This window comes from Aphanomyces invadans, assembly GCF_000520115.1.
Source record: "Aphanomyces invadans strain NJM9701 unplaced genomic scaffold supercont1.8, whole genome shotgun sequence".
Lineage (NCBI taxonomy): Eukaryota > Oomycota > Saprolegniomycetes > Saprolegniales > Verrucalvaceae > Aphanomyces > Aphanomyces invadans.
Genome location: NW_008580153.1, coordinates 1,148,739 through 1,174,728, shown reverse-complemented (window position 1 = coordinate 1,174,728; position 25,990 = coordinate 1,148,739). Strand labels below are relative to the sequence as shown.

The 25,990-nt window shown below is 55.4% G+C and overlaps 13 protein-coding genes across 16 annotated transcripts; 8 read left to right on the top strand and 5 right to left on the bottom strand.

The window, feature by feature from the left end:
• Window positions 1-338: 338 nt before the first annotated feature.
• Window positions 339-989, bottom strand: H310_05088 (hypothetical protein). Its single transcript, XM_008869712.1, has 4 exons — window positions 912-989; window positions 832-860; window positions 690-780; window positions 339-631 (listed from the first exon to the last, which is right to left on the bottom strand). The coding sequence occupies exons 1-4, from the start codon at window positions 949-951 to the stop codon at window positions 384-386; spliced, it is 408 nt and encodes a 135-aa protein (XP_008867934.1). The 5' UTR covers window positions 952-989; the 3' UTR covers window positions 339-383.
• A 565-nt stretch (window positions 990-1,554) lies between these two features.
• Window positions 1,555-3,401, top strand: H310_05087 (hypothetical protein; the record flags this gene model as incomplete). The annotated part of the gene is made up of 5 exons (XM_008869711.1): window positions 1,555-1,673; window positions 2,031-2,097; window positions 2,165-2,674; window positions 2,729-2,868; window positions 2,921-3,401. 5 exons carry the CDS (start codon window positions 1,555-1,557, stop codon window positions 3,399-3,401), a joined length of 1,317 nt encoding a protein of 438 aa, XP_008867933.1.
• Window positions 3,402-4,046: 645 nt separating this feature from the next.
• On the top strand, window positions 4,047-5,186 carry H310_05086 (hypothetical protein; the record flags this gene model as incomplete). The annotated part of the gene is made up of 1 exon (XM_008869710.1): window positions 4,047-5,186. One exon carries the CDS (start codon window positions 4,047-4,049, stop codon window positions 5,184-5,186), a length of 1,140 nt encoding a protein of 379 aa, XP_008867932.1.
• Window positions 5,187-5,782: 596 nt separating this feature from the next.
• H310_05085 (hypothetical protein) lies at window positions 5,783-6,412 on the top strand (the record flags this gene model as incomplete). Its single annotated transcript, XM_008869709.1, has 3 exons — window positions 5,783-6,056; window positions 6,131-6,357; window positions 6,398-6,412. 3 exons carry the CDS (start codon window positions 5,783-5,785, stop codon window positions 6,410-6,412), a joined length of 516 nt encoding a protein of 171 aa, XP_008867931.1.
• A 2,039-nt stretch (window positions 6,413-8,451) lies between these two features.
• On the bottom strand, window positions 8,452-11,458 carry H310_05084 (hypothetical protein). Of its 3 annotated transcripts, none has more exons than XM_008869707.1 (13): window positions 11,401-11,458; window positions 11,112-11,354; window positions 10,893-11,057; window positions 10,743-10,832; window positions 10,584-10,682; window positions 10,454-10,522; window positions 10,118-10,405; window positions 9,972-10,064; window positions 9,645-9,913; window positions 9,402-9,546; window positions 9,051-9,320; window positions 8,763-9,000; window positions 8,452-8,697 (listed from the first exon to the last, which is right to left on the bottom strand). In XM_008869707.1, the coding sequence occupies exons 1-12, from the start codon at window positions 11,407-11,409 to the stop codon at window positions 8,827-8,829; spliced, it is 1,914 nt and encodes a 637-aa protein (XP_008867929.1). In that variant the 5' UTR covers window positions 11,410-11,458; the 3' UTR covers window positions 8,452-8,697; window positions 8,763-8,826. The 3 variants fall into 3 exon arrangements, with proteins under 3 accessions (XP_008867929.1, XP_008867928.1, XP_008867930.1); XM_008869708.1 differs by having other exon boundaries at window positions 8,682-8,707; XM_008869706.1 differs by having other exon boundaries at window positions 8,474-9,000.
• Window positions 11,459-11,501: 43 nt separating this feature from the next.
• H310_05083 lies at window positions 11,502-14,144 on the top strand. Of its 2 annotated transcripts, XM_008869705.1 has the most exons (11): window positions 11,502-11,878; window positions 11,934-12,105; window positions 12,165-12,383; window positions 12,438-12,561; window positions 12,613-12,810; window positions 12,859-12,962; window positions 13,027-13,113; window positions 13,166-13,458; window positions 13,499-13,569; window positions 13,624-13,720; window positions 13,773-14,144. In XM_008869705.1, exons 1-11 carry the CDS (start codon window positions 11,530-11,532, stop codon window positions 13,865-13,867), a joined length of 1,809 nt encoding a protein of 602 aa, XP_008867927.1. In that variant the 5' UTR covers window positions 11,502-11,529; the 3' UTR covers window positions 13,868-14,144. The 2 variants fall into 2 exon arrangements, with proteins under 2 accessions (XP_008867927.1, XP_008867926.1); XM_008869704.1 differs by having other exon boundaries at window positions 11,511-11,878; window positions 12,613-12,962.
• On the bottom strand, window positions 13,823-15,185 carry H310_05082 (hypothetical protein). Its single transcript, XM_008869703.1, has one exon. It carries the CDS (start codon window positions 15,097-15,099, stop codon window positions 14,158-14,160), a length of 942 nt encoding a protein of 313 aa, XP_008867925.1. The 5' UTR covers window positions 15,100-15,185; the 3' UTR covers window positions 13,823-14,157.
• A 2,045-nt stretch (window positions 15,186-17,230) lies between these two features.
• H310_05081 (hypothetical protein) lies at window positions 17,231-18,713 on the bottom strand. Its single transcript, XM_008869702.1, has 2 exons — window positions 17,724-18,713; window positions 17,231-17,660 (listed from the first exon to the last, which is right to left on the bottom strand). The coding sequence occupies exons 1-2, from the start codon at window positions 18,689-18,691 to the stop codon at window positions 17,267-17,269; spliced, it is 1,362 nt and encodes a 453-aa protein (XP_008867924.1). The 5' UTR covers window positions 18,692-18,713; the 3' UTR covers window positions 17,231-17,266.
• A 154-nt stretch (window positions 18,714-18,867) lies between these two features.
• On the top strand, window positions 18,868-20,049 carry H310_05080 (hypothetical protein). Its single transcript, XM_008869701.1, has one exon. The coding sequence runs from the start codon at window positions 18,921-18,923 to the stop codon at window positions 19,719-19,721; it is 801 nt and encodes a 266-aa protein (XP_008867923.1). The 5' UTR covers window positions 18,868-18,920; the 3' UTR covers window positions 19,722-20,049.
• On the bottom strand, window positions 19,870-20,689 carry H310_05079 (hypothetical protein). The gene has a single exon (XM_008869700.1). It carries the CDS (start codon window positions 20,673-20,675, stop codon window positions 20,040-20,042), a length of 636 nt encoding a protein of 211 aa, XP_008867922.1. The 5' UTR covers window positions 20,676-20,689; the 3' UTR covers window positions 19,870-20,039.
• Window positions 20,690-21,073: 384 nt separating this feature from the next.
• On the top strand, window positions 21,074-22,491 carry H310_05078 (hypothetical protein). The gene has a single exon (XM_008869699.1). It carries the CDS (start codon window positions 21,877-21,879, stop codon window positions 22,447-22,449), a length of 573 nt encoding a protein of 190 aa, XP_008867921.1. The 5' UTR covers window positions 21,074-21,876; the 3' UTR covers window positions 22,450-22,491.
• Window positions 22,492-22,989: 498 nt separating this feature from the next.
• H310_05077 (hypothetical protein) lies at window positions 22,990-24,058 on the top strand. The gene has a single exon (XM_008869698.1). The coding sequence runs from the start codon at window positions 23,572-23,574 to the stop codon at window positions 24,028-24,030; it is 459 nt and encodes a 152-aa protein (XP_008867920.1). The 5' UTR covers window positions 22,990-23,571; the 3' UTR covers window positions 24,031-24,058.
• A 556-nt stretch (window positions 24,059-24,614) lies between these two features.
• Window positions 24,615-25,877, top strand: H310_05076 (hypothetical protein). The gene has a single exon (XM_008869697.1). It carries the CDS (start codon window positions 24,658-24,660, stop codon window positions 25,759-25,761), a length of 1,104 nt encoding a protein of 367 aa, XP_008867919.1. The 5' UTR covers window positions 24,615-24,657; the 3' UTR covers window positions 25,762-25,877.
• The last annotated feature ends 113 nt before the right edge of the window (window positions 25,878-25,990 follow it).

Genomic DNA, 25,990 nt, shown 5'->3' with positions numbered 1-25,990 from the left:
CTGAATGCGTGACCTTGACACGTGCCGACGTCATGCAAGCCCGCATGCACTGGGCGCAGAGGCACCATGCGAGGCGGCTTCCAGAATGGCAAGTGCTCGTGCTAGGGCAAACTTTACATCATCGCCTAGATGTGGGCATGCATGCATTCCGATCTTCCTTGTGTCATGAGGCACGTCGAACTCACGGATGCGTGCGAGCACGATCAACAAGTACGCTGTTTTATCGTCGTCGAAGCTGCGCTCTTTGTTTGCCAATACCACGAGGTCAACGAGGTGCGTGGCAGGTGTGTAGAGTCGTGGCAAAGCCACCGTCAACGCAGCCGTTGGCATCACGAACATGCTAAGTGATTTCGTCGGAGCGCAGTACATGAAGCATAGATAGATTACATCCTTCGTGGACGCTTGGCGCTCGTGCGAGTCGAAATTTCATGGGTGGCGGCTTCCTTGGATGCCGCGACAGAGCTGCTTCCATTGACACCTCCCGATATTGGCACGGGAAACTCGCCGGTGAGGACCTTGAGCTGCTGACCGCGGCGGATTTCCTTTCCTTCGTCCAAGTACAGTCGAAAATTCCAGTTCTCCAACTCGCGCATCTTGGCTTCCATCTCTTTCTTGTTCATGGAAATGTACGCTACAGCAGGTTTCGACGTTGCTGCCACGACACACATTTCATGCGTGCCTGGCGATACCTGCATCCACTTCGGTATTTGGCTTCTGATTGAGCAGGAACGTGTGGAGCTCCATTAGCTCAGGAGTTAGCGGCACTGTCGGTGAAATGATCTGGAAAAATGCCAACGTCACGATCGCGGTGCTGACGTGTCCAAGCCATACCTTTGGATAGAACTCCTGAAGTTTACACCCTATACAAGCCAAAACGTTCATGCTTGATTGTACCATGGAGCGGTACGCACATGGCTTCGATGAGATGTTGTATGCTTGGTCTTCGGTCATCTCGGCGGCGTTGGCCGCCAATTCCGTGTGCAACCTGCTGCAATCGATACTATATTTCAAAGGTTCTTCATGTCATGCGACAATTGCAAAACTTTTTACCATATGCAGCATGTTCCAATGGATAATTTAGACAAAACCCGAAATTTTGCATCCAATTGGGCATGTTGAGAAAAGCAAGGCGTCTTTAAGAACGCGTTTAAATGGCTTGGATAAACGTAAGCATTCATCACTTGCCAAACCTGGCACAGCGACCCACCCTTGCGTCAGCAACAACCAGTGCAAACATCTCTCCTGTTCGTCAATTCTACTGATGAGTCTTTTCGTAGCAATTTGATTGCTGTCGTTCCAAAAAACAGCAGAGATGGGCCGACTTGGTAGGCAAAACCATAGTTGATAAAACGCTCACACGTGCTCATATTAGATGGAATATATGCAGAGGATGAAACGTCTGCACGCAGGTGCCATAATCCATTGCCCAACGTTCAAGTCGGTATAATTTGACTGCTCGTGGAATCTAAATTGTTGAAAAACGCAGATACGTTTAATAGGGTAAACGAATCGACGTCGAATGAACACAGTTGATTGTGATCAATTTGCTGGTTCATGGGAGCGAGTCGGAAGGGGTGCGCAGAGCTCGGGTGCAACAAGTTGGCGACCAGCGGAGGCCTGTGCGTGGGCCACGGTGGTGGAAAGCTCTGCCAGTACCCAGGCTGCACCAAAGGGTACCAACGTGGTGGGTTCTGCAGGAATCACGGCGGCGGGTCTCGATGCACGTTTCCTTTTTGCACCAAAGTCGATGCTGGCCACGGTCTATGCCGATCGCATGGTGGTGGGAAACGTTGCAAAATAGCTGATTGCACCAAAGCTGATGTTGGCGGTGGCTTTTGCACGGCTCATGGTGGCGGGAAGCGCTGTGGGTTTCCATCTTGCAACAAGAACAGCCAAGGCGGTGGGTACTGCCGCGCGCATGGAGGCGGTCGGCGATGCAAAGCCCCAGACTGCAAGAAAATGAGTCGGGGGGCGAACGGAATGTGCCCTGATCATGGTGGGTCGCCAGTGTGCAACACTCCAAACTGCAGGAAGCTCGCTCGCGATGGTCAAGGTCGATGCCGCGACCACAGCATTATTCACCACGACATCAACGAGGTCGGTGCCCATTGCATCATATCGTATTTCAGCTTCCAATCCCCTGACTGCGTCGATCGATTTTTAGGTCTTGTTGCAGCACTCGGACGACAGTTCCATCTTCGCGCCCTCGGAAATGCGCCGCCCACAGCCTACATCAAAGGAAGCGCCTTTGCACCCACCTGTCATGTCGTCATCATCTACGAGCGTGGCTTATATCTACCGCCGACTGTTGGTCCAAGTGCAACTGCGGGATCCGTGGACTGAAAGTCGAGTGGTTGCGGTCTTGCGCAGCGAGCCACACGTTCGCAGTGTCCACATATTGGGCTACCGCTGCGCCGTGTCAACGGCGCAGCGCCAAACAAAGTCGAGCCTGTGTTGTGTCGTGCGGGGAGGGCCTGAGTTATCTGAAGCCGCACTGGAGGCGGCGATGACCGCACTTTCAATGCACTTTACCGTGCTAGAAGCCAGTGTGGTGGACGACTTAGACACCGTCGTCCACGTCGAAGCGACTTTGGAAGTCCACGGGATGATGTGCATCGCCAACTGCGGCAACACCGTCGTCCGTGCGATTCAAAACGTCCCATCGGTGCTTCAGGTACGTTTGAATGCCTCGACCGCTTGCGTAATGGTAAAGCGGTCACGCATGCAGGTGCGGTTGGAATTCGACCAAGCTCAAGTGATTGTCATGTGTCCCAACACTGTAACGACACACACGCTCATCGCTCGAGTCCAAGCGATTGGTTTTGAGGCCAACTTGATCTCGCTGCATCCTGTCCCTCGCCATCGACGGTATATGCACACAGACCTGTGCCAGTACTTGTTGACGCGGCACATCGAGTAGGTTCACGATTCAGCGAACTCGAGACCACCACATCACGACCGACTCGGCGCTGCGCCTTGAAACATGCTTGAGCCACGTCGAAGGCGTCGAGCAGGTCGTGGTGGCGCCGCATCTCCTGACCGTGGACGTGACTGGGTTTTACAACGCAAGCGAAGTGGTGCTGGTCGCAGCAACAATGGTCATCCAACTGACTGAAGTTTCCTTGTTTGATGGCGAGGGATTGGGTCTAGACGAACGGCCGGCATCCGCCCCAACGTCAAAAGCCACGTCCCCTCACGTGTGTTCGCTTGCATGTAATGCCATGGGTTGCGTCAAGTACCAAACTACAATGGCCCACACGGCAGCTCTGGCAGTCGGGTGGACCGTTCCTGGATGTGGCATGGCATTTGGGCTCGAATGCACCTGCGGCGACTCGTGCCAATGTGCGGGATGCCCAACTCACAACCCAGGGAACCTTGACCTTGTCGCCGCAATGTTTTGACCGACTACTCGTGCGAATCCGCTAGACGTCAAGGGTGGGCATGGCGTTTGTGTTTGGATGAGTTGGAGATCGATGTCCCCAGAGCCACGACATGCCCTGCTTCCAACGTGTGAATCGCAAGGCGAGCCCCCCCACGAGATGCCCATGACTTGTTCGTAGTTGTGTGTACCGCCTGGCGGTCCGTGCGAGTCGTGGCGGCATCTACCGGGCGACAAGCCACGACGGACGAACATGACGTCCGCAGAGACCTGCAGCACTATCTCAAACAACAATGTCAATGAGGAAGCCTGTCGAACGTAATGTACCTTCAAGCAGGCGCTGATTTCGATGGGTCCCTGGCATTCGAGTTGCGCCGACGGCTCGGCTTCATGTCAACTTGGACCAGTTCTGCAACCAGACGAAGCCATCGTGACGTCACCTTGCCCAAGACGCGTCGCAATCTCGTCGTGCTTGGTGGTAGCTCCAACACACACGTGCCTCTCCGTTGTGACGGTTGAATCGACGACGTCCTGGCGCGGACAAAAGCGACAAGGCACCGAGTTCTTGCCGTTAAGTCGATGGGGCCGTTGCCGAAGTGGGTGGAGACAAACCCCGCTTGCATAGTGGCGTCGTGCTCTCTCGACCTCAGTTGGAGATTCGATTGCCATGGCATCCGCAGAGGTTGGCGACACGATGCAAGTGGTGTGGGTGGACATGGCGACGAAGCGGGGCGGGGGCACTGTCGAGATTTCACTGTCGGACGTGCGTCACTTGGACAATATGACTGTGTATGACCTCAAGCAAGTACTGGCGACGAAATTGCGCCTGAGCGCGTCGACCCAAGTCGATTTGAAGCTATATGGCCACAGCCTTCCATCCGGTCGCGCCTCGGCCTATCTCCCATTCCTCCGCGTGAACGCTCCCCGGTTTGTGCTTGCCTTTACGAAGCGCGCGGCGACGATGCCGCTCTTTGTCAAGACGATTTCGGGCCGCACCGTTTGTTTGCACGTGTACGCGCACGAAACTATCGGCCAAGTGAAGGCGATGCTCGAGGACAAGGATGCGATTCCCGTGGCCAGTCGACGTCTTGTGTATGGAGGGGTGGAGCTGGCCGACTGGCACACGGTCTCCCGCTACAACATTCAACCGAACGCGACCCTCCACGGCCTCGCCCGACTCGTGGGGGGTAGCGCTATGCACGGTGGGCCCGCCGCGCAACCCACCACTCGCAGTGGTGGGACCGTCAAGTTTGCCGACGTCGGAAACCCCGACATGATGGAAGTGGTGTCGTTCTCGTCCGCTGCTCCGGCATGGCGCTGCGTTGGGCATGGGCTCAACCTCATGGCCACGTGCGTGAATTGCACATGTGACGCCTTTGGCAGCACGGTGTACATTCCCCAGGGCTTTCGACCGTTCAACATATTGGAGCACCGGTCGCGGTGCCCCGCGTGCGACGAGTGTGTGTCGCCGATGTCGTGCGGCTTTTACAAATGCCTGTGGCGCTTTGAAGGGACCAAGGCGGGGATGCACATGAGCAGTGGATGGAATGCGGCCGAGGGCAACGTGTTTCACCAATACAAGTCGGAGGGCAGCTCGATGGTGGCATGGGAGTCGCTCGTTGTGGTTGCTCGCGCCCTCAAAATGAAGGAATGCGTCGTGTGCTTTGAGGAGCTGCGGGACTTGGGAGTAACGTCGTTGCTGTGCAACCATCGGATCCATTCGACGTGCCTGACGCAATGGACAAGTTCGTGCCGCGCCCGCCATGCGCATGTGACGTGCCCCCTCTGCCGGGCTCGACTGAGCTAGGTAGAAGTCTGAGGAGGGAAAAGCATTGTTGTTTGAATTGAAGTCGCCTCGTTTGTATTGTCTGGTATAATGCTGAATTTTGTACATGGGGGCTGGAGCGCCGACGCGGTGAGGTATCCGTTTGGTGATGGCGGGAAGGGGGGGAGGGCGTGACCAATTTCACACGATTTCGAATATGCCGACCATCACGAGTTGTTGAAACACGCAAGAGGCCAAAGCCATGAAGGAATTTGGGCTATGCATCCACCAGGGGCGCCGTTTGTTAGCTGTGTGAACTTATCTTGGTCGAATTGGCGGCCTGCAGCGATGGGTCGTGCGAGATCGGTAGGGAGCGTCATGTTGCACGCAGCTGCGGCGTGGACAACGCATGCTTCCATCCGCTTTAAGTCCTGACCTCGTATGTTTTCCCCACGCATTCTCGGCGCGGTCGTCTTTGACCTGGACTGCTGCGGCGACGCAACAAATCGCACGGTGAGCCAACAGCCTCGCGCCCGTTCTGACAGTGCCAACTGCCTCATGTCGCTGTTGGGAAAAATGGGACGGAGGGTAAGGATGCCGACGTGCACCAGAGTCACTAGTGAAAAATCGCCAAACCCATGCAAGTGGTGTGGCTGGATTCCGCGACAAACCAAGCCCAGCGCATTCTGCTCCTCCATGCCGCGGAATTGCCTGGGGTGACCACCGTCGAGTCGATGAAGAAGGCCCTGGCCACCAAGCTGCAGCAAGATAACGTCGTCCGCAGGACGCTCCGGCTGCATGGTCATCAATTGTCGCCAGGGGACTTGGAAGCATATGCGTCATACTTTCATGCGAACATTCCCCGCTTTGTGATTTCGTACAAGCTCGCGCCCCCCCCAACAATGGGGACAAGTTGTTCATCGTCGTGAAAACTTTGTCGAGCACCGACTTTATGATCCCCATGACCCACCACATGACGATTGTAGATGTGTGCAGTGAGATAGAGCATCAGGCGGGGATTCCACAAGACCAACAGCGCTTAATCTATGGAGGGAAGCTGCTCGAACGAGAACGGATGCTCATGGACAATGGGATCAATCGCGATTCCATTTTGCATGTGTTGCCGAGATTGAGGGGCGGTGGCTACCCCACGATGGTGGCAGCACCACCGTGGGCCAAGTTTGCCGATGTGTCGAACGACGGCGTTTTAACAGTGCGCCAGTTTTCCTGCCATGCCCCGCGCTGGCGTGTAGTTCAAGCTGGACTGAGCGTTGAAGGACGCTGCCCAACCGTGGGCTGCGACACATCGTGATCGTCTCGACAAAGTGGTGCCCGTTCAACTTGCTGGGCCACACCATCCAGTGCCCTCTGTGTACCACCCGAATCACCCCCACGACGTGCGGCTTTTACAAGTGTCAGTGGCGCTTCGAAGGCATTCAAACGGAGAATGGACCGTACATGAGCAGTCCCTGGAAACACATTGCTTCAAGGAGGGCAAGAGTGTGTCGTTGCAGAGCTTGCTCGTGACCGTAACCCCCTTGGATCATGTGGGTTGTGCTTTACGCCAGTTGCCGACGTCAATCACCCCGTGGTCACGCTGTCCTGCAACCACAAGATGGATTTGGCATGTTTTCAAACGCTGATGGCATCCTGCTACCGCTGCAATGTGTCGATGGCGCGCCCCACATGTTGGGCGCCAAATCTAGTGAAGTGTTTCATTGCAAAATGCCTGCACGCCTGTCCTCTGAATGAATCGATTCAATGATGCATTCCATCGACTCCTGCGATCCCCGTAGTGATGCCACAATGCCATCCACGGCAGTTTCCCACCAAGTCTTGTTGGCGCCCTCGGCGTTGGGCATCGACCCACTCGAATCCAGCGAACGTTTAGCAGAGGCTACAGCAGCACCGGCAACGACAACAGCAGCGTCCTGTGTTTCGATCCCTCCACACAGTGTATCCGCTGCCATTCGCCCCATCGCCCGCTCGTTACTCTGTCTCGGCGCCGCCGCTGAAACAACTGGCCCCTCTCGTTCAACGCCAGCAGTTCACCCAGCGGCGGCCGTCGCTGTCATCGAGCGACAAACAAGGCTTCCAATCCCTTTGTGATTCCGTCTTGAGGAGAACGACGGACGGTCATGGCCGCGCCTGTGTACCATCCATCCCTTGAGTCCTTGTCGACACGAAGTGTCTCGACACCGCCAACGTCTTCAACCGACTGCAGCAATTCAGCGACTGCTCCTGAATACCGCCGACGAAACCTCCCATTGTACAGCGTTCGCCCCCCATCGAGAGACGCCCGCATCGCCACTTCGTCTCATTGTGGGCTGCCACACGGCAGAGACCATCGCTGAGCTCAAGGAATATGTCGAGACCTACTCCGGTCACCCGGCGGTGCAGTCTTGGCCATGGTCCGCATCGTGCGGCACACGCATCACCACATCGATCGACGCACGGATTTATCAACTTGTGAGTCCATCACTTCTCAAGACGTTGACGGGGCGGACGTCGACGCAGCACTTTTTATCTGTTTGCTGAAGGATCGCCCCGCATACGATCGCAGTCAAGATCGTTGCGGACGTCCTTGTGGAGGTCCTCAACTGCTGCGACGCACAAGGACAAACAAGTCGTGGCCGAGTCCCTTCGATACCACAACATCTCGGCGCTCGAGCACGAGGCAGCGGTCCTGTCCATGTTTGGCTATCATCCGTGCATCGTCCGGTTTCTCGACGCCGTCACGACGGTCGCGGTCGTACATGCGGGTGGAGTCGCTCGTCTCCAACGGCCTCTTCAGTCTTTCCAGCGTCGATTCGAACCGTCGTGCTGTGGGACGCTGCAAACGGCCTCATGAATTTGCACGCATCGACGCTTCTCCATCGCGACGTGTCCGCGTGGAATTACTTTGTCACCGTGGTGCATCATGTCACGGTTTGGGGACTGCCGGGGACATGTTGACGAGGGCTCCCCGATAACATGTCCCTCGAGTCGCTCCAACCGCCGCCGGACGTGTTCTCGCCAGTATCGGAAGTGTTTGCATTGGCGATGTGGGAAACGTACCACGGCACGACTCCGTACGCAGACACCTGGACGCGGTTGAATTCGCCATGAAGGCGACGGACACCCACATCCCGGCGGCCAGCGTCGACGTCATCGCGCAGTAGTCCTTCGATGCAAACCCACACAAGCGGCCGACTATGGTGGATCTGTTTCAGCAACTGAGTGCCAGCTAACCCATCCACCGTCAAGCACAAACAGAATGGCCGTCGTACGAAGATGTGGCGGCGGAAAACAGCGATGCCCTCGGGCAAGGCATCGATCGCTGTCCATATCCAGCGACACAAGATTAGGGGGAATCATGCCGTACAGGACAGTCACTCTTGGGGCAATTTTCAAAAACTTGGATGGACGAGAGGGCTGTTTGGGTTAAGAGCTCGACGGGAAGACTAGAGTTGAGTGCCAGAGTAATGTAGCGGCTGCAGCACGGTCGACCTGGCCCGACCCCTTCAGCGTACAAGACGGACCATGGCACAGCGACAGCTCGATTCAAATCCACCTGATCATCCCTTGCGTCGTCAGCTAGACATTGATGGATGGACGACGTTAGACGTTTCAAACTACCGTCAATATCGCAAGGCTCGCGGAAGCACTCTCGCGTACGAGACAACAGGAGGTTGGAGCAGCGTTAGAACTGGCACAGTTGTGCGACAACGAGGTGGGCGACGCGGGCGCGGACGAGATCGCTGCCGGACGCGACGACCGTCTTGTTTTCGTTCGTGAGAAAGGTCACGACGGTGTCGCCAAACTTGACTTGGGTCGCCATGTTGAGCGGTTCAATGTGAAGCGGACCAAACTCGTCCTTCCAACGTGTTAGCTCCGCAACAATGTCGCACAGTCGTGCTATTGTACCTGCAGCTGGTGCAAGAGCGATTCGACGTCGAGTTCGCCGAGGAGGACGTTGGTTTTCTCGCGAACACACAGCTTCTTGCATGGCCCGCCGCTGGACAGCGTCGTCGTGCTCGACTCGTGCGACGTCGAGAGCGGTTCGAGAGAAGTTCGGTCCCAGTACTCGCCGTCCACGGGCTTCAATTCGATGCGCCCCGACGCAAACGACAGCTTCGTTTGGACGAGTGCTGCCGCATTCTTGTCCACGATCGTCAAATTCGTTTGTGCCGCCAGCTACAGTTGTTGTTCAGGAGGCACACGTAACCCGTATGCCGACATGGACACATGTGGAGTTGGTGGATCGGACACACTTACCTCTGGATCCAAGACGGCATCGACGACCTTCTTCACCTTGGTAACCATTGCAGGCTCCAAGTGATGCAGCAGGACGGTCGAGTCGGCATCTCGGGTCACGACCAAATCCTTCAAGAGCCGAACGCATTGGCCGTCACCTTGGGCACTATAGCCGCATCAACCGGGTCAGTGGTAAGCCATCGATGGAGGCACTCGCGCGACGCAGAGGTTGGCGAACGGCACTAGCTACACATATTGCCGTACGTGACGTAGCATGCGGGCAAGACGACCGTTTGCGGTTTGCATTCGGCAATCAAGATGTTGGCATTGTTGCACGAGAGGCGAAAGTCAATGGGGGCGTGGATCCATTCCATGAGAAAGTTGGGTTGAAATGGCGCGATCGCTTGGAACGGCTGGACATGCGGGTCGATGAACACCACCGCGTTGGACGGATTCAGCTGTAGCTTGGGAATGAGTTCGACGGCATCGCCCAGGCGAAGACTCGGATGGTTGGCGAAGATGATGCACGGCTCCTACACGCTGGCTGTTGACCGCCAACGACGACGGAGCGAGCGACGCGGGCGCGAATACCTCGAGAGGCACGGGGGACCCCGGGGCGACGAGCCGGAGGTGGCACTCGTCGATCAGTTGGCTGTGCACGAAAGGCGACGTGCCGGCAAATACCTGCGCTCGTGTTTCCTTTGTGACTGGAATCAAACACGGATTGGAGGTTGAACCTTTTGCGCTTTGGAATTGCATAGCCATTGCGGTCCGCACAGATTTGAGTCGACGGGTGTAGACGTGACAAAGTAAATGGGAATGGGGGCGTGGTTGATGGCTGCTAAGAACAGCTGCAAATTCTCGAGCAAGTCGAAGAGGACACCGTCAAAATGGCATGGGACGAGCGATGTGCCGTGGCGCGAGTGGACGGTGAGCAGGTGATTCAAAAACGTTTCCAGGCGCTTGTCGATCATGCGTGTGTCGCGGTCGTCTTTGAGATCAGTCACGAGCATGATGTCGGCGTCCTGCGGCATCCATTAGTGGCGATCTGAAAAACGACCTGGCTCGTGTACTCGCAAAAAGTTGACGTCCAGTGCAGTGGGGTGTCGATTCATTTCGGATGATGCTGCTGGGATATACACCTACACAGCGACGGTACATTCAAATACAACCACTGTGGGTTGGCATCCCTATATCTCGTACCAGCTTCTCCATCGGACTCTCGATGATCCAGCAGCTTGCACCCAATGCAAAGCCCGAGCTGACAGCCGTTAGCTTTAGTTCGTATGACAACGTCAGAGTCTACGCGAACAACATGAAAAGGTCACATCCTAGCCGCAGGTTCGACTTGTGGCGACCAACTTGACGATATGGAATGATCGTGATGCGCTGCAAACACCGGTCGATCTCGTGTCGAGTGTACGGGTCGGCCCATTGGTCATATTCCATGTCCTACATGGCGTCCAGAATCGAACGGTTGTCGTGAGTCGACATCAGATGGGCGGTCACAACCAGGAGAAGCTGTTGGTCGGCATGGGGAAGGGTCTTAATGTGGGCGCGGGACATCCACGGCCGACTGCCGTTGCTGCTGCGTTGCCGCTTCTCCACCATGTCCAGCATGTCCAGAAGCATCCTCCTTCCGAATTGCACGCATGGTTCTGTCGCAAAGATTTCTCCCTGAGTTGGAACAATCCGTGAGAAGATTGAAGGGATCGCGCGCCGCCAACGGACCTGGAATGCTGTGCGCTCCGTGAGCAGAGGAAGACCCAGCAAGCTCATGTGGTTTGAAATTACGACGTAGTCGATTGTCTGTGCGTCGATGAAATGCAAGCTTGGTCCGTGGAATCGAAATGGCCCGTGGAGTGGTAAGTGCACCAACGCTCTCAAGTTCAAGCCGCAGTCCAACAGCACTTGCCGGCCACACGTCCCGAGCAGGAATGATGACACACCCTCATCGGCATGTCCCAGTTGAATCTAAAGCTTGCTTAGTCCACAGTACCATCCAGTTGTACATGCCCACCAGCTTCATCGCGGCGGGAAGGTGGACTATCGGCGCCGGTGCTCTTGGCAAGTATCCGGTAAGCAATTATTTAACCGGATAACCCTTTTGTGAAATCCTCGAAACGGCGTCGCCATCACTGCGGTCGAGATGGCCGAACCATGCTCACTGGAGAAGAGCGCCTTCTCGCTAAAACTTATACGGGAGGCGGCCACGGAGAGTTTCTGCCAGCTTCTGGGGTCTCTGAACCTCGGTGACGTCGAACTCTTCGTGGAGGCCCGGTTACTGTCGTTGTTCCACTACTTCGCAAATGTCGGCGGCGACGACTTGCACTCGCTATGTGTGCGAGATATTCATTCGCTTATGCTGCCGTCAGCACATCCAATGCCGCGCTCAACTGTCGTGTACATGATCCGTCCACGAACTGCCCACGTCCATCTCGTGGCTCAACATCTCCAGCAACTCCCCGCCGGCACTTCGGCTGTGCTGTTTCATACAGGTGGGTGCCGATTCTCCTCGCAGGCCTTGGTTCAAGGAGACCGCCGGGATGACAGGTTCATGGAATGCCCTATGCACCGACGTGTTGGTTCGTGCCGGTGTCGACAAACAAGTGGTTGTCCATGCATACAAGCTCGGCTTCATTCCACTCGACAACGACATCCTCACATTGGCCCACGACACGGCTTTGCGCGACTGCTACATCCACGGCAACAAGACATGTCTCACGTAGGATATCGATCTCTATCCCTTTCAATCGACGGCATGCAATCATCATGGAGTCGCAGTGAACTCGGACACGCCCTCCATGTGCTCCAGCAGACAGCAGGAGATATCCCCACCGTGCATTACAAAGGCGAGTTGTCCAAAGCGGTGTGGAAGGCGCTGTCTGAATTCAACGCAACGACGCCGCCGCCGGCGACACGACTGAAGAAGCTGTGCATTGACCACATGATCCTCCTCGACCGAAAGCTTGACTACATCGCGCCGTTGTCGACACCGCTCACGTATACATCCCTCGCCGATAGGGTGCATCTGCTCACGAGGCGTTGCTTATGTAGGCACGAGGCGTTGCTGGCAGAGTTGCTTGGGCTCCAGGATGGTGTGGTCACTGTGGGCGCAGCTCCATCTGCGGACGGCGACGCTGCGACGAGCGCTGCCCCGTCTTCGACAGTAGGCGAACAGGTCTTGTGGATAAAGCACGCTCTTGCGGCGATTCATTGCGGCTTTTTGCAGGTGACATGGGCACTGAACGGAGACGATCCGGTCTTCCAAGACATTCGTGACAAGCACATCCAAGCGATCGGACCTTACCTGCACAGCACGAGCGCCGTCTTCGCTGAGGAGCGCAAGCACATGGAGCGTTTGCTTCACGCCGAATCCACCACGGTAAAACAACTGGACGAGCTCGGCGCCAGCATGAATCAGCACATGGTACGCCGTTCAATTTCACCGATGCGTGTGCGCCATCCGTTTCGTCAGGACAAAGTCGCGATGCTGAGCAAGCACATTGCCCTGGCGGAGCTCGTACAGGCCACGACCAAGTCGAAGTCGTTCAAAAATCTGTGGCAACTCGAAAAAGCCATGTGAGTTGGACCACGCACGGCGATGAGCCCCGTCCGACTGACTCGTACGTGTACGTCCCAATAGACTGGAGAGGCAGCCCCACCTCGGAGACATCGAAGCTCTTGTGTGGCAGCTCACACCCGCCTACACAGTCCTCCGCATGTTATGCCTGTACTGCGACGCCTTTGCCACTGTGTCCGTTGTTCATGCATGCGTCCTGCAGGCATAGCTTGGCGAACCAAGGCCTGCCGAAGGCCTCGTACATGCAGTTGAAGACCCAGTGCCTGCACTTGTACGGCTACGAGTACTTGCACGTGTTTGAGAGCTTGGAAGCGATGGGGCTCCTCACGACGGGCTCAACGGCGGCGGCGCCACCGACGACGACACCAACCAACCCGTTGGTCGCGTGGGACCTCACTGGCCACTTTGATTGCGACCCGTGTAATCCCGACGATGCGTCGTTCGTTGCAGGGGGATATTGCCCCCTCTTGATCAAACTCGTTCAAGCGGCGCTGAGTACGGTTCTCTGAAGACGTGACCTGACGGTTTGGTCTAGGTCGAGACGGGTGGACGCCTCTGACCGCTCGTTTGAACATGCTGCCAGGACCATCCGCGGTCCTCGCCGCGGTACTCTATAAACAATTGCCCATGCCTTTGTCACTGAGTCGTCGTGTTGAGGAGGCATCCAAGCCCAAACGGACGAAACGCGTGCTTGTCGTGGTCGTGGGGGGCATTTCACCCCTCGAGATCTCGGCCCTCCGCTTCCTTGGAAAAAAGCGTACGAGTGGAAGAAGTGCATGCCGTGCACGTCGTCACCGTTTTGTCTGTAGTGAAGGTATCGTTTATCGTCGCCAGCGACGCGATCTTGTCGGGCAAGGCGTTCATGGGGCAAGCCTTGGAACCGATGGGAAATGGACTCCAATAGCAGAGCTCTCAGAGTCAAGACGAAATCAAGAGGGACGCCATGCCGTGCCGCGATGCGACCATCGTTGCACGGGTGATATCACCGGGGAGGCTTTCCACCGCTACCGTCGCGGTCCAATATGACGACGCACGCGGCGTCAACGGTGCACGACATAAATGCATACGTGTATCGTTGTGGCGAATATCCTGCGCGATCCAACCAACCTGTCGACCTTGTGTCGACTCTGCCATCGCCTCGAGATTGGACGGAGTGCACCATGATGATGGCAGGACGTAGAGTTTGGTTAAAGTTTAAGCAGCAAGCGAAGCGACGGCATGGTCGTCGACAGCATGCGGAGGGACAGCGACGTAGCCGCGCGACGCGTTCAAGACCTTGGCAGCCTTCATGTCATCGTGGTGGTCGTGGTGGTTGTAGATGGTGACCATGTATGCTCCGCCGCCGGCAATTGCACCAACGACGGGCGCGACGAGGGGAATCCAGAAGTAGTAGTTGGCCGCCGTGAACACATCGACGCCCCAGCCAGCCACAGCAGTGAAGAGACGCGGGCCAAAGTCGCGCGCCGGGTTCAACGCGTAGCCGGTGGGGAGGCCGAAGCTCATGCCGATCATGACGAGGATCAGGGCGACGGTGAGGGGCTTCATGATCGGGTTCGTCGGCATGTTGGTCGGGTCGTCGATGCTGAACACACCAAACACGAGCAAAGCGGTGCCGAAGAACTCGGTCAAGAACGCGCTGAACAGGTTGTTCGCGTACAAATCGATGGGGTACGTGGCAAAGATGCCGGCGGACTTGGCGACGCTGCGAACGGGGTCGAATTCGTTGAACGACGGGTAGTAGATGGCAAACACAACCGCCGCGGCAAGGAAGGCGCCGACGAGCTGCGCCAGGATGTAGAGCGGTACCTTCTTCCACTCGAAGCGGCCGTGGACCGCCAGCGCAATTGTCACGGCCGGGTTCAAGTGGGCACCGCTGATCCCACCGCACGTGTGGATGCCCATCATGAAGGCGAGACCGACACCGAGGTTGATGTGGGTGTAGTCGCCATGCGAGTTGCCGCCCATCACGACTTGAGCGACCACGCCGTTCAGAAACGCCATCGTGATGAACATCCCCGTGCCCTCGGCAAGGAGTTCACGGGTAAAGTGCTCCTTGACGCGGTACCAAGGATATTCGACCGTGCCAGTCGTTGCGTCGAACGACTTTTTCTCGAGCGTGTGGTAGTTGTTCAACATGACGGAAATGGAAATGCCACGTTTCCACGGCGTGGCGTCTCAAAACGAAGTGGGGGGGACCCCTCCGCAACCCTTGACTCGTCGTCATTGACGTCGGTTGTCGCCAGTGGATCGCTTGTAGTACCTGGAATCCGGTCTGTGCAGTACCCGCCGCACAGTGGCGCCCCCGGTGGCGAACGCCCCTGTTCCTATGGGACACGCGAGCTATGGGCGCACACCTGCGACCAGCTGCTTGAACGCCCGGCGGACAAGATGGGGTCGATATCATCGTCGGGCGCCGACAACGTCTCTTTGGTTCGCCGCCGCGACTCGGCCGGGTGCTCCACGACGCGAAACATGTCACCGTTGGCCTGGAACAGGCAGCGTCGCACCGTGGACGTTCAACATACGAAGGGCGGTGGCAACTTGGGGTCGAGAGCGGCGGCGATGCAAGTAGCGTAGCGCATGGACATTCCACCTCGTCGGTAGCGAGGCGCTCGATGAGGACGACGGCGCAGCCAGGTCGAAGGGGGAAACCTCTCAACGGCGTACACATGCGACCAAGGACCGTGCAGGAACGTCGACCCGATGGGCGATCGGCAACGCGAGAGGCGGCAACGTTGTGTACCGTAGTGCATTCAACTTTTCATGGGGCGGTCGTCTGGTCGGCTCGCTTTCGTCGTGGAGGGGGGGGGCTTCGTCACTTTCCCCCCACAGCGCCAGTCTATCGGCTGGAAACACTTCAAATTGACACTGGCGGATTTGCTCACATCAGTATAGCGACGTCGGACATGTGGGAGCGGTATGCCCGTATGGCCAACCTGCTGCGCTTCCTGACAAGACGATATGAAAGAACCACTTGATGGCACGAGAGGTTGGGTGTCCACGCACTCGTCTGACTGCGCTTGCGTTGACGGCCTCCCTGTCCGTCGGGGAGACAAAACGAACTGTACTTTTTAAGGCAAATAGCGGCGCATATCCGGACGATTCGCGACCTGACTTGTCCAGCACATCGGCACACTGTCTATGAGGGGGAATTCGTCGGGACTTTCCGAGCGCCAACCGCTGTCGAAATCCAGTCACCTCCGCCAACATGGTACTGCACGCGCTGGGCAGCAGAGTAGCCCTTGAGAACATGAGAAGAGGCTCGCGATTGCCGGCAGACTGTACGAACTGGTGGCGACGACTCAGGCATCATGTGAGGCATGTTGTCAACGTGTTACCCCGGAAAGCCGTGCAAGCACCGTGGGTAAGAGTGAGAAAAATCGTTGTCCATTAGAAGATTGTATATATTGTGCGCGCCATAGTTCCTCCAAGCACCAGTGCTCTCTGCGAAGTTGACTTGTTTAGGCGCCTTCGTTTCGCCTTGCGCTACAACTTTATCTGTCAAGTGGTGAAAATGCTGATGTCCGTACATGAATCAAACGATTTGCTTTCTGTGACGTCGACAACTTTTATCCTAATGATGTTATACTGTACTGTGTATCCTATCCTGGAAACCAACGTGAGTAGAGAGCAATTTTCATTCCATGAGGTCGAGGAGGCTGGTTGGTGCCTGCCGTCGCAGCTCCCCACCATGTGAGGCAACCGATCAACTGTTCGCCGTGCTCCGACAAGTGCGCCAACACCCCTCGTAGGAAGATGGCACTTTGGTTTGGCACCAGCGAAGTCGTTGTTTTTGCCTTCCCGGCCACTGGCCCGCGGCGGACATGAAGAAGATGGCAACAGAATGTGTGATGACTACGTTGTTGCCATGGTCATTGTAACAGTTCTACGGAACGGTTATCCGGATGCATGTCAAGATCTTCATGGACATTATTGAAGGCGACCTTTCAAAAGGTTGGCAGGGACCGTCCGAAACAAGTCGCCTTCACTTTCCATATTCATTCACGAGAGCTAGATAGCATAACCCTGCCAATTCATACTTCATTTACCAACTCCTTCCTCGGTGTGAGCTCGGTTACAGTCATCGTTGTAGATGACGATCGCCGACCTGGACGGGGTTGGGACATGTTCGCCTGTAGAGCTTGCATTGTCCCGATGGCTGCGCCACCACCCTTTCACGCGAACCTTGCGTGAAAGGGTGGTGCAGATGCTGCCGGCTGTCCCATTCATTTGAAGGGCGTTGCGCATAGAATGTATAGTAGACCTTTTCTACTCCGATAGCTAGATCATATTATCGATTCCATCATTGTTCAAGTCCTTGGCTACCAAATGCGTCGATAGCCGCGGCCACTTCGAACGAGTCTGAGATGCGCTGGGCCATAGACTGGCGCTGTGCTTCCGTCACACGAATCACGCCGCGCTGGTACATGCACTCTTGGGGACAACTCCCGTTAGGCTGCATGATGGGGGTCGGCCCGCGGCGACGTAAGCCAGCAAAGTACTCCGGCAAGTTGGCCACCATTTCAGTGAGCTTGCCTGCGTCGAACTTTCGGTTGTAGCCGTTGACGCTGTTGGTCTTGATGTATGGGTTGATAAGCCGATTCCCATTGATGTGGAGGATGTCGTCGCGGCCGTCCAAGGGGAAGAAATGTGCGATATCCCCGCAGACCGTTTGAGGGTCGTGGCCTTGGCGCCCGCTACACAGCACAGTTGGGTCACTTTCCAACAACCCTACGTCGGACAAGGACGGGAGAGCATACCCTGCAGCCGACGTCCCGTGCGGCGAAAAGTAGTATGGCGAGTGGCTGAACTCGTATGCGAGCCAAAAGTTTTCCTTGTCGCCCCACGAGTACGAGTACCGGTAGCGCCACTCAGTGATGAGGAACCACAGGACGTCCATGGCCTTCTTGTGCACCCGCTTGTCGACGACAACGACGCTCGAGTCTTGTTCATGAGCTCCTTGGCTATTGTACGGCAACGAGTTGCGGACATGGTCGGACGGCTTGTTGCGCTCAAGGCCGAACCGCTCGGATTCGAACACGCGCATCATCTCCTGCAACGTGTTCTCTTCAACGTCGACGCCTTTTTCGTTCGTCCACCGGTGCTTGCCATTCAAATACGAATTTTCGTTGATTTCGCGGTCGTAAAAGAAGATCGTGCCATACTCCCGATACGCGGGGACAGTCCAGAGCGCGGCCGGGTCTGAAAACAGAATATCGTCCGCGTCCAACAAAATGACGTCGTCAAGTCGCGTGTGGATGAGCGCCAACGGTTTGATGAAAAAGTTGCGGAAGTCCTTTGCTTGCTCGAGCGTCAAGTTGCCCCGCGTGACGTAGTCGAGACACACATCAATCACCTCGATTTGTTCGTCCGATTGATAGAGGAGCTGCATCGATCGCGGCGAGATCTCGTCGAGACAATGATACACTTGAACGATGTCGTTGTTCCCGTACCGGCGCAACTCCTTGATAAGGGAGATTCCAATCGGAATCATCGCGTCAAACATGGGAACAACAAACCCACGAGTGGCGCGGTTCGTCCTGTTCGTGATGCGGGGACGAATCTTTTCGACCCGTGACGTCACGAAGGTATAGCTGATGATAGCACAGAGTCCTACAAAGAGGATGAAAAGCGCCTGGAGAAAATGCAGCGACCGGCGCGGAGATGGCTTGCGGTGCCCAGCCTCCATGCCCAGATGTCGCTCGTGACGCACGGCAAGGGCATCCATGCCTTGCAATTGGCCAATTTTCGAGGAACATTTAGTAGTTACTAAAAGTATTTCATACTAGTCAATCGTAGATTCATCCACTAAAAAGTCACAAACTTTTCTCGAAAATTTCCCAAATTTCTGGGTACTTTGCCGTTTCATGTGATGTGCCGCTAGGTTTATAAAACGTTCTCAATCGCTGACAATTGTTGACAGTACTTGCTGGGAGACAAGTGGACCACGACACGACATGCCTCGGAGCAACACAACTAGTGTTGCTTCGAAGAAGCCGCTGCGAGAGAAGCTGGCCATTGTCGAGGAATGGGAGAAGTCCGGTGAGTCCAAGTACGTGATTGCCAAGAAGTACGGCCTCCAGAGCAGCCAGATCACACGCTGGGCCAGAAACAAGTCCATTCTCGTTGAACGTGCGTCCATGTACCCCAACAATCTGACCTTGCACGTTGGTCGGACTGTGACGAAACCTGAAGCCGAGCAAAAGCTCCTCATGTTCTACCGTCAAAGGTGGTTGAGCAATCAACCCGTGACCCCCAACATTCTCATCAATGAAGCGCTCAAAATCGACCCGACGTTCCATGCAGGATCGAAGAAGACCCTGTCGAGTTGGGTGTACGGGTTCATCGACCGCAACAAACTCGTGGTGTCTCGGTCCAAACGAAACTCATTCACGGAAGCAGCAACTCGTCGCGTGCAGTCGAAGCCACAGAGAGCCACCAAGTCGTGTAATGCGGTGGCACGATTGGGCAAAAAGGCAAGTGCTACCAAGGCCAAACGCGTTGAAGAGACATCGCATAACCACACTGATCAACAACGTTTGATTCAGTCAGACTCGACTGGATCATTCCCTGCTGTGGAAGATCCATCGATGGCCGCGTGTCGCGACGTCCGCTTGTTCAAGGACGCATTAGGTGTCGAGCACTATTACGCGGCGTTGGACCTGCTGGCCGATCCAGGAATGGCAAGGACATTCATTGTCATGTCCAACGAAGATCGACTTGGATGGCTGCAATGGAAGTTGAAGCCAGCAACGTAATCGTCCATGCCCTGCCTCTGGTCAATAATTGTGAAAATGAATTGTGTCTGTTTCGAGAGGGCTCGGTGCCACATGATGGGACTATGTGGCACTCAATCCCATCCGAGCTGCAGGGACGTGGTCGATGTTGGAAGGCTTCATCCATTGCACCATTCGCCGGTGATGCGTCGTCGGACGCGACGACGGATTCTTGGATGTGCTAACAAGTGCAGCAGAGCTACCTATTTCATTCAAACTTGAGCGAGCTACGCTCCATGGCGTTGACACCCCCACAGGGTTCGATGGCGTCTTCTTGAGGTCCACCACAACGTTGCTAAATTAGATTGAGACTGGTTTTACACCCGTTGTCGATGAAGCAAGCTGGTGCTGAGCGAGTTTCCACTGCAGCCAGCCAGCCCGGTCGACCGGTGCCACGACTAAGAATGCGCGCGCCGCGGAAGGGTCCGTCAGCAAGTCCACTGCGTTGAAGTACCGATCTTCTAGGACGTCCTTGAGCGCCTGGACCTGTGCGCATGCTTCTTTCGCTAAGTCCATGTCACCGTCATGATGTGTCCGCGCCGGGGCGATGTGGTTGCCACTGTCTTCTCGAACCGTGTTATTCGATAGAGCTGCACAAGGCTGAACGATAGTTGGACTCGGTGGACTGGCAAAGAAGATCAATTTCTCCTCCGGCGATAGAGCCTGGTACTGCGCCCACACCTTTGGATGTTGCGTCGCATTGTGATGTCGGTAGTTCTCAGGACGATATGGCGGCACAAACACTTTGACTGTGGTGAGCTTCTTCCGGAGTGTGGCGCCTTGTCGCTCTTCTCGGCCAAAATGCACACAAAAGCGGCACTGCACAGAGACGGCTTCGCCCTTGGAGTCCCGAGACCGGACATGGAGACCATACATCACGCCATGCTTCTCTTGGAACGGTGTTGTCCGCAGAGCTTGTTTCGACGTATCGCCCATGCTTGGAATCTGGCACGCCACACGTGGCACATTGCGTTAGATTAGTTCGTTAGATCCCTAATTCAGATCGAAATGCCTAATTAGGAATTCCACGTTTGGAAAATCCATTCGAAGTATGCATGTGCATCGGGTTCACCAAGCCGCACGCTATCTTGTGTGGTTGAGACGAACCTGCTCACGCCAAACCATGAGGATCCATTGTCATGAGCTGGACAGCTGTAGGGGTGCTTTTGCTTCTCTGCACAGTCAAGTCATTCAAATTGGCATTCGATAATGTGAGCGATGGAAAATATCCACAGTACGTACTACTAGTTGCATTATATTTTATACTACTCCTGGTCCACAATTTCGTTATAATAGTACAACCACTTTCAATTGAACAGGAGAATACATGTACACCGGAGACGAGAAATCTCTAATTTTCTTGGTCTATTTTGCAAATTTGCACATATGGCACACAAATTTCAGGAAACAACTTTGTTTTACCACAGGGGATGGATACCCGTTGTTCCTTGTATGTACCAGAAGTTAGGTTTTCTACCACATCAGCGCCATCAGAGCGGCACTGGTTGCAATCATCGAAGAAACGGCGAAGCCATTCGCTGCTGACTTGGGGGTGGCGGGGGTCGCCTCGGTCGAGTTTTGAACAATTTGGCCGGCTGTCGCGTCGGCGAACGAGCACGTTTGGAACCCACCGTTCGACAAGTGGTAGCACGACGAGTTGAAGTCGCTTGGTTTGATGTTGGAGTTGCCAAAGAGGTACTCGACACCGATGACAGCTGCGATGTCCGAGCCCTTGACGCACTTCTTGTCCTCAAACAAATCGAGGGCGCGAATCGGGCCGAACGTGACGTTCGGGAGAGCGGGGAACTTGCGCACCCACGAGAGGAGGGCATCGGCCGACTTAGCACATGAGCCTGGCACGATGGGTTTGACGAACAAGGTCGACACGGAGGCGCCGGTCGTGGACGTAAAAGGGTTGCCATTCACAGCTGCACAACCTTGGTCGTTGGGGATTTGAAGGGCAGTGTCAACACGCCCAATCAACTCGGCAGTCGATTCCTTGGATGCTTCCGAAATGCCTTGCGTGAAGCTCTTCACCCATGAGTAGCCGCAAGTTTGGTTTGCCGTGCCATTGAAACCAGGGGTTTGAATCGTGCACACAACATCCGACACCTTTTCGACGAAGCTGGTCACAAGCATGTCAGGGGCTTCACCAGTAAAGGCCTTGATATCGGCCACCATCGCAGTGCAGCAAGGGTTGGTGTTGATCTGCTTGAACACAGCCGGCACGATCCCGGCTTTCAAGCACGCCATCGACTTGGTCAACGGTGTGCACACCTTTTGCACGTCTGAGTCGGGAAAGTTGAAAATGTACGATTTGTATGACGACCAGTGGTTGTCGTCGTCGTCGTTGGTTTCGTTCTTGCCAGCGTTGGTGCTGTTCTTTGATTTTCCATCACCCAAGAGCGGCAACAGATATGGGGCCGCAACCAAGCACGTAGGCTCGACCACCATCGCAGACATCACGTCCGAGACCAAAGTGTTGGCATTCACCGACCCGATGCAACCCAACCAAGACTTTGGGAGCATCGACAGGAATTCCAGCGGAACGACAGAGCTGATCGCTTTGAACGTAGGGTTCGTCTGGTCGACCACTGTCGAGCAGGCTTTGGTACTGGAGTTCGTCTGGGCATTCGTGACCGCCAACGCAGTCATCGCGAGCGAGAACATGGTCTTCATCGTGGCAACGAGATCGGAAATCGAGGAATGATTTTGTCCTGGCGATTTCTGCCTAAAAAATCGGATTGAGCTATTGCTGCATGCAATGAACGACCTGAATGTACATCATATCATGTACATTTCATTGGATTAAAGTATGTAACTTGGTTGGAAGAACGTTTTCACGTCCTGTGTGCTTCAATGATAGAATTAAACTGAGGTTTATCAAACAATGTCACAGCAAGGTTCATTCGTATATATGAATATTTAAATGCATGTCCTCCGTCCGAGGCGTGATGTGGCTCCTTTAAATGCGATACTCAAGGGAATGGGTCAAGTGACTCAACGAAAGGTGTCGATGTCGGCGCAAAGGGAGGTCGCGATGATGGCGGAAGCAGTGGCAGGCAAGCCTTGCATGTCATGGGAATCGCATACCTTGGCATCACCGGCATAGTTGCGTTTGCAAAGATCCATGGCCTGACTGGAATCCGACGTACACGATGTCGACGTGTCCACCGACATTCCTCGACCTGGTCACTGGACGGTGTGTCCCACACCGAGTCTTGCCCAAAACGTGCATTTTTGAATGTTGTGTCACACACCGCACCTCTCTCTGCCGCGGCGTTTCTTCATGAGGCCGCGGCCTTGCAAAATACTCGTCACGATGCAACAATGAACGGTGGTTCTCCATATGCTCTGTACTCCTGGCATGAGTTCATTCGTCGAACAAAGTGAATCGATCAGCTTTTCTGTCGGTCGAACGGTTTGCCCGCGTCGATACCAAAGTAGGAACAAAGACCCACTGCCTCTTCACTCTAACGACAGGGCAATGGGGATTCCGTCACTCGTCATCGCTGTGCACTGGCATGCAATCTGGGGGTGGTGATATCAGCACCAGGGTCGACTCTGACATCGTCCGACCAGCTCACTTGCTCGGTTCAAATGTCATTCAGCCGAGCGGCTTCGGACTCTTCCATGCGTTCGATACACCTCCAGTGCTCGATCATCTTCGCTGCACGCGCACCACAAAACACCACCAAGCCTACATGGCACCGCGAGCGCATCCGATCTTGCGTCCGTTGTCGTGTCCGTTCGCCTGGAAACATGAACTCGTCCGTGATTGGGTGGATGTTTCGAAGCCCACCGTTCATCTCGGCATTCGGCGGAAGCTACCATGGACGCGCTCAAGAAACGCCGCACGGAAGCGGCCGTGGCATCTGTACGATCAAAGGCGATGAATATTAGCGAAGCAGCCAAGGAGTTCCGGCTGCATCGCATGTATATCGCGCGTCGATTGCGAGGAGATGTCGCCATGTATTCGATGCGAGGGTACAGTCGCTTGCTCACGCCGCAACAAGAACAAGTCGTGCTGGATACCGTGCGCGCGAAGATTCGACAACTTCAGCGATGTCTGACGCCCACGGAAATGGCTGACGTCATGCGTGAATGCGTCCAACCTAGCGATGCTGCGCGCAAACTTCCCAAGAACTTTCCATCCCATCGACTCATCCGCAGCTTTGTCGAGCGGCACAGAAAGAGTACAACGACACGAAAACCCCTTGCGGATGGCAGCACGAAAGCACCCATCAAAACCTCTTCGCCTTGGGCCCCAGATCCAGTCAAAGCCAGTTGAATTCACATCTTTAACATACATACTCAGGGTGTTGTGTACGCCTGCCTGGCAGGTTCGCGAAGATTCAGACGTCGCTCAGTCATGTGACTCCTTCACCGACCCGTGCCATCGCAATTACACATCATGGCCTTTCGATCACTCGTCAAGAGGGTGTGCCACGGCCCGCATAGCCCCCATTTATTGCACGTGCTCCAATGGATTTGCGACGACACCAAGACTTTCCGGCTGCCTGTGCCGCACCTCACACCCAATTTCAAGAGTCTCTCTTCGCCATCGATACGGATTGGCATGCACAGGCTACATGGCCAGAGCTCAAACCCTGTGAATGTTGGCAATCCTGGTGTCAAGGTTCCTTCAACGATGGCAAATCTGAAAGCTAGAGTCGCTTCGTCTGTGCCACTATGGAGCCAACGTGCGCCAAGGGATGCATTGCGGCAGGCATCCGTGGCCCGCACATCACCAACGACGCAACCCATTGCCCCCATGCGTTTCATCTAGCTAACGCAGCAAGTTTGACCGCCAAACGCCATGGAAAATCCAGCATGGCGGCTGGAGTCTATACATAGCCATGAGGTCACCAGCACCGCGGCATTGCTCGTGTAGAGCACTGACGAACGACACCTTTGAATGTTCAGGATGCGCAGTCCTTCGGTGCTTCTGTGCGCTGTGGTGCTGGGGATCGTCGCACATGATTCTGCCAGCTACTGCCCTCGACCCAGCGACCCCACGAGTGCGCTGTACGATCTTAATCGCCAACTACCCCGCTTCATGTCGAGAGAACTACAGCAGGTGCCCGATACATGGCTACGTTGCCTTGGATCGATCAATCTAGACGCCCTCAGTGGCGCTCTGATTGCTACAGCTCTGGCACAGCCCTCGTGCCTGGCAACGCTCGCGATCGCAGAAAACTGGTTCAGGGACATCAGTCCAATGATGTCTCGGACCATGCCCTCGACTGTTGGTGCATGGCCTGCGGTGACAAACTCGGACGTTGAAAATTTATGCCAGCCCATGATCAATGTGGTTCTGCCGTGTCTGGCCAATGGCATTTTCCCGCAGGTGATGAACCAAGTGCGAGCAAATCCATGCTGCGCCGATGCGCTGACGAACGGCACTGCCGTGCTCGGCATCAGCCCCGATTTGTTTGTGTTGAAGGTGCTCAACTACACGACAGACGTCGTGTGCGCCACTCAAACGCCGGGCTACGATGGAACGACGAACCAAACGTGTGGCTACGCGTGGTTCAAATCGTTCACAGCAACCGATCCAGTGGGCAACTCGAGCCAGATCGTCGAGCGCCTCATCTCGTCCGTGCAGGTTCCCAACGACCAAGGGTGTGCTGCCGTGAAAGGCGACCCGTTTGTTGCGACGACAGGTGCTTTCATTGCCCAACTCTTTGGGAAGCCCTTCGTTCCAGATGCATGTGTCAACCCCGTCGACAACTTATTGCGGTATGTGCGGTTGATTCCAGGCCTCGTATCGGTGTCCTGGGAAGGGTTTCGGCCCCTCGATGCGTTGGAAAAAGGAAAATGCGCGAGAGAGGCGTCGATGCCTGGGATATGCGTCCACTTGGCCAATGGCGAGTATGGCTCCTGCCCCTTTGCGTCGTCATGGAAAAGCGCAGTATTTCCAGGTGAAGGCACCAAGCTTGTGGTGGCGTCGTCTACGTCCAACGACATGGCACCGATGACCGCATTGGCTATCGCGGTTGCTATCACTCGCCCCTGGTAGATCCTGCGGCACCACTTTCCTCGAGAGTGCATTCAACATTTATATATCTCTATGTCGAAATGTGACATCTCATAATGAGCACGTCGCAAGACATTCTGCTCATGCTTTGTATCAAGCGATCGTCGTTCTCGTCATTCTTGATTTAAGCTCGGACGTTGACCACTGCACTTGAGCTGTCGGTATGGACGCAAATTGAAGAGCTGTCACGTCAGGCCAGTTCCATGTGGGC